General features: G+C 42.1%; 1 protein-coding gene across 3 annotated transcripts in view; it reads left to right on the forward strand.

Annotated features, from left to right (window-relative positions):
* Window positions 1-8848, forward strand: part of ADAM22 (ADAM metallopeptidase domain 22) — a 255911-nt gene extending 247063 nt beyond the window's left edge. The window contains exon 31 of one of the 3 annotated variants that reach the window (XM_003782646.3): window positions 8189-8848. In XM_003782646.3, coding sequence (XP_003782694.1) covers window positions 8189-8209 — 21 coding nt within the window. In that variant the 3' untranslated portion in view covers window positions 8210-8848. The remainder of the gene's footprint in view (window positions 1-8188) is intronic. The other 2 variants (XM_003782645.3, XM_003782647.3) reach the window with 2 other exon arrangements.

Raw genomic sequence — 8848 nt, forward strand, 5'->3', positions numbered from 1 at the left:
AAATCCTATGCCTTTACTATATTCTCCCTCCCCCTTCTTTTTAACTTTTTCTTGTTTCCACCCATATCTTTTAATACTACTTATCTTTGAAAAAGTTGTTATTTTTGATAGGTTTGTCTTTCAGGCTTTCTACTCAAGATGTAAGTGGTTTCTACACCACAGTTATAGCAATAGAACAGTCTGCGTCTGTGTCCTTAACTGTCCCCAGTGAGCTGTCTACCTTCTGATGATTTCTTACTGTTCATTAACATCCTCTTCTTCCATTTTTCAGGATTCCTTTTAGCATTTCTTGTAGGACAGGTCTGGTGTTGATGAAATCTTTCGGCTTTTGTTTGTGAAAATCTTCATTTCTCCTTCCTGGCTGAAGGATATTTTTGCAGGATATATTCTAAAATTAAGGATTTTTTTTCCTTCAACACTTTGAATACATCATGCCAATTTCTCTTGACCTGTGTTGGTGCCCGCTGTGGCCACGCTGGCACTGCCAGAACAAACCAGCCAGTATGTGGATTGAAAGTATAAGCTTGCAAGAGGTAGACTCCCCAGAGATGCAGGAGAGCCCTGAGTAGCCTCCATTGTGGTCTTTTATTGGATGCTATGCCACAGGTGTGGGGCGGGGGGCCCACGTACAAGGACTACATGTTTAAGGATCACTACGTGCTCTCTCCATGGGCTTGACTTCCACCCTGATGCATTACAAATGTTCAGGTCTGATACCTGCTTACTAACAGCAACCAATCTTATCTCATTAAAGCACTGTCGCTTGAGACTCATCTCCAGCCTGCAAAACATCTCCTTGCCAGCTAGGAGATTGTCCCGTTCCCAGAGCCTCCTTCAAGAACCAGTGACCGTTCCTAAAAGCATGGTGCTCAGTTTACTACAGACCTGTAAGGTTTCCACTGAGCAGTCTGCTGCCAGGCACATTAGAGCTTCTTTATATGTTTTTTTTCTTTTTCCCTACCTCAGTTAGGTCCTTTTCTTCATCAATGACCTTTGGGAGCTTCATTATTAAATGCCTAATCTTATTTGGGTTAAATCTGCTTGGTGTTCTATGACTTTCTTGTATTTGAGTATTGATCTCCTACCTAGATTTGGCAAGTTCTCTATTATTTCTTTGAATGAACTTTCTATGCCAATCTCTCTCTCTACCTCTTTAAGATCAATAACTTTTAAATTTGTCCTTCTGAGGCTATTTTCTAGATCCTGTAGGTGAGCTTCACTCTTTTTTATTCTTTTTTCTCTTCTGGCTTTGTATTTTCTTTCTTTTTTTTTTTTTTTTTTGAGACAGAGCCTCAAGCTGTCCCCCTGGGTAGAGTGCCGTGGCATTACAGCTCACAGCAACCTCCAACTCCTGGGCTCCAGCGAGTCTCCTGCCTCCGCCTCCCAAGTAGCTGGGACCACAGGCGCCCGCCACAACGCCCGGCTATCTTTTGGTTGCAGCCGTCATTGTTGTTTGGCGGGTCCCGGCTGGGGATTCGAACCCGCCACCTTAGGTGTACGTGGCTGGCGCCTTAGCCGGTTGAGCTATAGGCGCCGAGCCCTGGCTTTGTATTTTCAAATAACCTGCCTTCAGGCTCACTAATTCTTTATTCTGCTTGGTCAATTCTGCTGTTGAGAGGCTCTGATGCATTTCTCAGTTGGTTAATTGAATTCTTAAGCTCTAGAATTTTTTGTATTATTTTAATCTCATTATTAAATTTCTCTCAGAGGCTTCTGAGCCCTTTCTCTGTGTTGTCTTGAATTTCATTTGAGCTTCCTCAGGACAGCTATTTTGAATTCTTTATCTAAAAGGTCACATATCTCCAAGATTGGTCACTGGTACATTACTTAGTATTTTATTTTTTGATGAGGTCATACTTTTTCTAGCTCTTCTTGATACATATGTATCTTTGCTGATGTCTGGGCATTAGAGTTTATTATTTATTTATTTATTTGAGATAGAGTCTCACTCTGTCACCCTGGGTAGAGAGTGCTCTGGTGTCATAGCTCACAGCAATGTCAAACTCTTTGGTTTAAGTGATCCTCTTGCCTCAGCCTCCCCAGTAGCTGGGACTATAGGTGCCTGCAAATACACCCGACTAGTTTTTCTATTTTTAGTAGAGACGGGGTCTTGATCTTGCTCAGGTTGGTCTTACCTAAGCTCAAGCAATCTGCCTGCCTTGGCCTCCCAGAATGCTAGGATTATAGGTGTGAGCCACTGTGCCCAGCCTGGGCTTCTATAAATCCATCCTTCTTCAGAGGGCTTTCCAGGTATTCAAAGCAACTTGAGTGTTGGAATATAAATCTCTGGTCACTGCAGCAGTATCAGCACTGGGCATGCCCCATGCACAGCAATGAGTCTTGGTGGTGGTGCTGCCTCAGTGGACTTGGTAAGATGTGGGAGAATTTCCTGTCTTAAAGACTCTTACTCTCTTCCCTTACTCTTCATGCTTCACTGCTAGAATTGGGGGAGGAGTGATGTGAGTACTATTGGGGGTCGAGGATCCTGGTTCCCTGAACCCAGTTTACTGGTTCGATTACTCAGCAGGACTGGAAAGTTCAACTGAGGTGTAGCACAAATTGAAAAGCAAAAATGGGTAGAAATTGAAAGTGAAACTGGAGCAGTACAGGTGGCAGGAATAGAAAACCAAAGTAACTATGCCTAGGCTTTAGTATAACAAAGAGAAATTTTATTTAAGATCAAAAAGAAAGCTTAGAGTACATCAAAAGAGAGTTGGAAGTGGGTTCCACTCAAGAGTGAGATGAGAGAGAGAGGCACACATGAAGATACAAAGGCAGTACAGAGGTAAATACCCCATTTGAAATTGTAACTCTCTCCTTGGTTTCTCTGCACCTCTAGGCAGCTTTGTGCTTTTCTCTTGGTCATTGATTACCTAGGTTGCTTTATACCCATATTCTTTTCCCTTTCTTTGGCAAGAACTGCAGAGTGCTGATCTCAGTGTTTCCAGAGTGCTGATCTCAATGCTCCTGTAACATTTCTGTGGCCTCTTCAGACTTCCTTTTACAGGACCACAGGTTTTTCTCCCATCCTCCTTTTTTCATGTCCCTGCCCAGGCACTTCCTCCTGGGCACCACAGCTAGGACTGCACCAGGTCATACCTGAAGCCAGCCTAGTTTCAGCTAAAGCCCCTGGTAACTGTTGCTCGGCTACCTGTGATGTTTATTCCAAGCCCCAGGGCTTTTTCGTCAGCAGGTGGAGAATCTTGCCAGGACTGGATCCTTCCCTTCAAGGTAATCTGTTTCGGTCAGGCCCAGGGTGAGTCTAGAAATTCCACAGGCATGTACTCAGAGGCCTCAGGAGTCTGCCTGGTACTTTATTTTACTGGGTCTGAGTTGGTACACAGTTTGCAAAAACAAAGCCCTCCCCCCCCAACTTTTCCCTTTCCTTTCCTCTAATGGAAGAAGATTTCCTGACTCACACTACCTGAAGTTGGAGAAGGGTGAAACAGGCACTGGCTCAGCAGTCACCTTAGGAATTCCCCAGGGGTTACAGCCTTTGTGGCCTGACTGTGTTAGGAATTAGTCCAGGCCCTAGGCTGCTTTTCGTCAGCTGATGGTGAGACTGGTCAGAACTTGGGTTTCAAGGCGGTGGATTTTTCTCTCGCTCAGCTGGTCTAAATGTTACCTCTGTGGGCAGTGGCAGAATTCTATCCTGTGCTGAGTTTCCTTGTGCCAGGGCAGCCCAAAGGTTCAATGCGAAGTTTCACAGTCACTTCACTTCTTCCTGCTGTTACTAGACAAAGAGGGTCTGGCTGCCTGTCACTGTCAGCCAGTACACAGAGACAGGATAGGTCCAACAAACTTTGTCAGAAGGTTGGTGATTCTGGAGAACAGTGAAGCTAGCCCCTCCAAGACTGTTCTGTTCTTCCATTTCCAAAATCACAGTTTTATACATGAAAGTTCAAAGCAAAGATCACATTAACTCTCTTACATTTCCAATTTAAAAGTTAATGTCTTAAATCAATCCTCCTAAACTACTCCAGAGGGACATCTTTAAGGTGGGAGCTAAATTTACAAAACAATAAAAATGGGAGACAGGAGGTAAAGATCACTTAGGACCTAAAAGGACCAGACCCACTGTGTCATGTCAGCCTTAGCCTAACTGACTCCATCTTATCCTCACTACACGTACTGTCACTACCCCACACATCCCCTGCTGGGGCACACAGATACTCCAGTCTCCATCTTGCCACTGGGTGGGCTGGCTGACAGCATGGCCCTGCAGAGGAGTGGGGGCATAAACAGTGCTGGACTGTCTTTTTTGCTCTCTTTTCTTGATATAATGTTAGCACCAGGTAGCATGATCATTCATCTGATTTTTGGTTCTTCTGAAAGTGCTGGTGTGTGTGGATAGTTGTTCAATTTGGTGTTCTTGCCCAAGGTTAATTGCTGAAGGTTTCAATCTAGACATCAAGATCTTGCTCCCCCGCTAATCAGTTTTTTAAAAAAATATATCTAAAAATGCTGGCCATTAAGTAAATTGGCCTCTTTTCTCCACCCAGTGTGTTCACTTAGGCCTTCTACTGGCTATTAATACCAGTAGGATTTTAGGAATAGGAACCTTTGCCAGAAAATCAGATCAATGTCGTAGAGATGGGGGTAGAATTTGGATACAAGGCAAAGAGACTTGAAAAATCTGTAATATTAAAAGAATGTAGCAAAAGATATGGCACAATTTAATAGCCTTTTACATTTAAAAACAAATATGGATGTGTTAATTATTTTTATACAAATATGATTCACTAAAAGTTTTATTTAAATATTGTCACCTTTCCCATCTTAATCTCACTCCCACTCTGTCTCACAACATTTTTTGAATGTATCCATTATGTGAAATTTGAGACATTGTAGAATTTAGAGAGGCAGTCCAGCCTTAGTGAAAGATACAACCAAGAATAATTACCTTCATTGATGTCCTGGTTCTATCACGGTCAGTTACACAGTAATGTTGATCTTCTCAGAAATAATGTTGCAAAAAAAATAAAGTTTAAAAGCCTGGGCAGATTTAGCTGTTGGTGGATCCTGGTGTTGAAAAATGTTTCAGAGAGGGTGGTACCTATGGCTCAAAGGAGTAGGGTGCTGACCCCATATGCCGGAGATGGTGGGTTCAAACCCAGCCCCTGCCAAAAACTGCTAAAAAAAAAGTTTCAGAGCTTCTTTGATCCTAAACTTAAATTATGGGGTTTAAGGTAAAAATGAATCATTCAGATTTTAACTAGGTCAGCTGAGATTTAAGAAATCCAAATCATTAAAAGCTAATCAGATTACTATAACCAAAAAGTCTTTAAAAACAATCAGGGAGGTGCCTGTGGCTCAAAGGAGTAAGGCGCTAGCCCCATATACTGGAGGTGGTGGGTTCAAACCTGACCCTGGCCAAAAACTGCAAAAAAAAAAAAAAAGCAATCAGCAGTGTTTTGGAATATAACCTTTATATATACATATTTGAGACAGAATCTCACTATGTTGCCCTCAGTAGAGTGCTATAGCATCATACCTCACAGCAACCTCAAACTCTTTTTTTGTTTGTTTGTTTTAGAGACAGTCTTACTTTGTTGCCCTCAGTAGAGTGCTGTGGCGTCACAGCTGACAGCAACCTCCAGCTCTTGGGCTTAGGCAGTTCTTTTGCCTCAGCCTCCCGAGTAGCTGGGACTACAGGCACCCACCACAATGCAACGTCCAGCTATTATTTGTCTCAGTTTGGCTTGGGTTGGGTTTAAAGCTGCCACCCTTGGTATATGGGGCAGCGCCTTACTCAATGAGCCACAGGCACTGCCCAGCAATCTCAAACTCTTGGGCTCAAGTGATTCTCTTGTCTCAGCCTCCCAGATAGCTGGGACTACAGGGCCTGTCACAATGCCTGGCTATTTTTTTTGTTATAGTTGGCATTATTGTTTGGCAGGCCTGGGCTGGATTTGAACCCTCCAGCTCATGTGTATGTGGCTCGGGCTGGATTTGAACCCTCCAGCTCAGGTGTATGTGGCTGGCGCCCTAGTTGCTGAGCTACAGGTGCCAAGCCAACCTTTATATGTTAATATGAGAAATGGTTAAGAGATAGAATAGAAGAAGATAACTCAGATACCCAGCTCTCAAGTTTCTGGCCTAAAGAAAGACTTTCTGATAGATATCCAGTTGTGCTTGATGTGAATGTGATAATGAAATCTAAGGCTGATGTCATTCTCCCCTTCCCCAGAGAATTACACCCATTTTTCCCCTTGCTAAATTGGCTACCTCACTGTTTTGCTTCATCAAGTTGGGACATTTCTTTCAGCTGTGTCATGCCAGGATATGAGTTGTTGGCGATGTTACTATGGGAGAACCCATGAAATCGACAGCTCCCCAGAAGAAACGGTTGGACTGTGTCCCCTTCCCTGGGCTGAGCGGGTCACCTTGAGTACTCTGGCTGCTGGGACAGTTAATGTGAAAGGTTTGATTTAATTATGGTGAAACAGCCACATAAGCATGCGGCAGAATCCTGTAGCATAGGTGGCCCCGTCTGGGCTGCTTTTTGTGGGCTGTGGAGAATAGAACAGCAGATCTTTGTAGCAGCAGCCCCCTTGTTACAGACAGGGGCAAAGCCATGCCTAGTGCTAAAAATGATGACATGGCAATTCTTTCCTCCTTTTTTATCAGCTAGGTGATCATGACTTTCAGGTTTTCCCAATGTCATTCATTTGTTCCTCTCTTCTTTCTGCACGCTGTCACCTATTTAATCTTCATACTACACTGAGGAAAATCAGGCTCTCTGAGGCCAAAGTCTAAATATTTTTTACTGCTCCAGACCATTTTCTGAGCATCTTTGTTTCAGACACCTGTAAGCTGCCTGTTTAGCCCCTTTCCACTAAGAGGTGTCATCCACTCACAAAGATCTTCAGGTTGAGAGATCTCTTTGGTTTCCCAAGGACAAGGGGATGGGCATCTTTTTTTTTTTTTTTTAAAAAGGACATATAATGTACACCCAGATAACACAGGTGGCTTCAGCACAGTCCTGTTAGATAAGCCAACATGGGGATTTGGAACAAGACTTCCATGAGGATTTGAGAGATTATTAAAGGAACCTAGGTAGAAACATCTACCTAGGTTGAAAAACACTTGGCTTTTTCTCCTTTTTGTTTCCCCTAGAAACTCATTATGTATACAGTGACAGGCCCCACATATCCAGTAAAAATGGGATTTGGATGGAAATTGGATCAGACTCCGTCACTCTGGCGTAGGCTTTCTGTGTTCATGTTTAGCTTGATCACATCGGAAGTCATATTACCTGGAGGCGTGTTTCATCAGCTTGACTTCTTTTTGTAAAACCGGCTTTCCTACTCTGGTGAATGGAGTTGTGTTCATGTCTTAGGATGCCAAACTTGTGTTTGTCCATTAGCATCATTATTGACTATCATAGACATTGGATCTGAATAGGGCCAGTGTGAAGAACTGGTTGACAGAAGCAAGGATAGGGCAGGGAAGAGGGAATTATGGAAGGGGCATCCTGCCCCAAGTGCATCCTTCAACTCTGATACTTCACGTCTTGAAAGAGAACTATTTCCTAGGAGGTAGTGATGGAATTGGCATATATGACCTGGTCACAGACCCAGGGCAGTGATTTTTTAAGTGGGTGATGGTAGTATTGAAGGAATTACACTTCTTTGATGTCAGTGGTCACTGCCTTGGCCTCACAAGGGGATCATTTGAAGAGCTTTTAAAATATCTTGATGCCTCAGTCCCATCCCGAGAAATTTTGATTTAATTGGGCTGGTGTGTTACCTGGCCAGTGAGATTTTTACAGACCTCTTTAGATTAGTGTAATATATAGCTGGGATTGAGAACCACTGCTCTCACTGCCTATATCAGAATCCTGGGGAAAAGAATATGTAGCTTAAAAATATATATATTTTAAATACTTTTATTTCCTTTGAGATACAATATTTACTTTATTAAAAATTTCAAGTAACATTAAATACAAGAATGTGATTTTTTTATGTGTCAAATGGTGGCAGTTGTTAAAAAGGTTGAGAAATGAGTTTAGAAGAGAGCGAGCTCAGGTTAGTGTTTATTTTATCCATTTATTAGATTTTGGAAGAACGTGCTTCCACAGTCACATTTGTAGATGGAATCACCAAATCCTTTTCATCTTCATAGCTCAGAATACATCTGCTTCCTGATTTTATATTGTGCAATTTTGCTTTTTTCTGTTGTGCAGCTATGGGAGACATCCATTTAAGATCGACTGTTTACATGTGACACATCAAAACTGTTTACTTCAACTTTTATAGAAACCCAGCCTCACGGAGTCACTGCAAATCTATCTGCTCTTCAAGACAATACAAAGATCCTCTGAGATGTCACAGGGGAGAGGAATCTCACTCTCACATCTGGATACCATTTTCTTTTTGTCATTGGCTTAAGATTTAACTGAACCAGAAAAAGAACTACTGAAATGTTACAGTCTAACATGGAACCATAAAGGTACTGGTATGTTAGAGGATAATCCGCATGACAGATAATATGTAGAAATATCAATAAAATTAACTCACAAGACCCAAATGTAGCAAGTTTCCTAAGGGACAATAGTGGATTCAGAACTTGACATTCTGAAGCACATCCTTATTGTAAACAGTAATGCTGTATGCATGAAGCTTCTGTTTATTGTTTTCCGTATTTCAGGAAACAACATCCTACAATAGAAACCAGCATGCAGGGCTAAGGCATATAGGATTCTTCTGCAGGACTTTAAAGCTTTGAGAGGCCAATATTCCATATGCTAACTTTAAACATGTATTTTTATTTTTGTTTTGTTTTTTACTTTTCATATTTATATCAGCCTACAAGGACAACTGTATATATGTAAACATTTTTAAAA

Source organism: Otolemur garnettii, unplaced genomic scaffold (genome assembly GCF_000181295.1).
Source record: "Otolemur garnettii isolate 467f Iridium unplaced genomic scaffold, OtoGar3 scaffold00005, whole genome shotgun sequence".
Classification (NCBI taxonomy): Eukaryota; Metazoa; Chordata; class Mammalia; order Primates; family Galagidae; genus Otolemur; species Otolemur garnettii.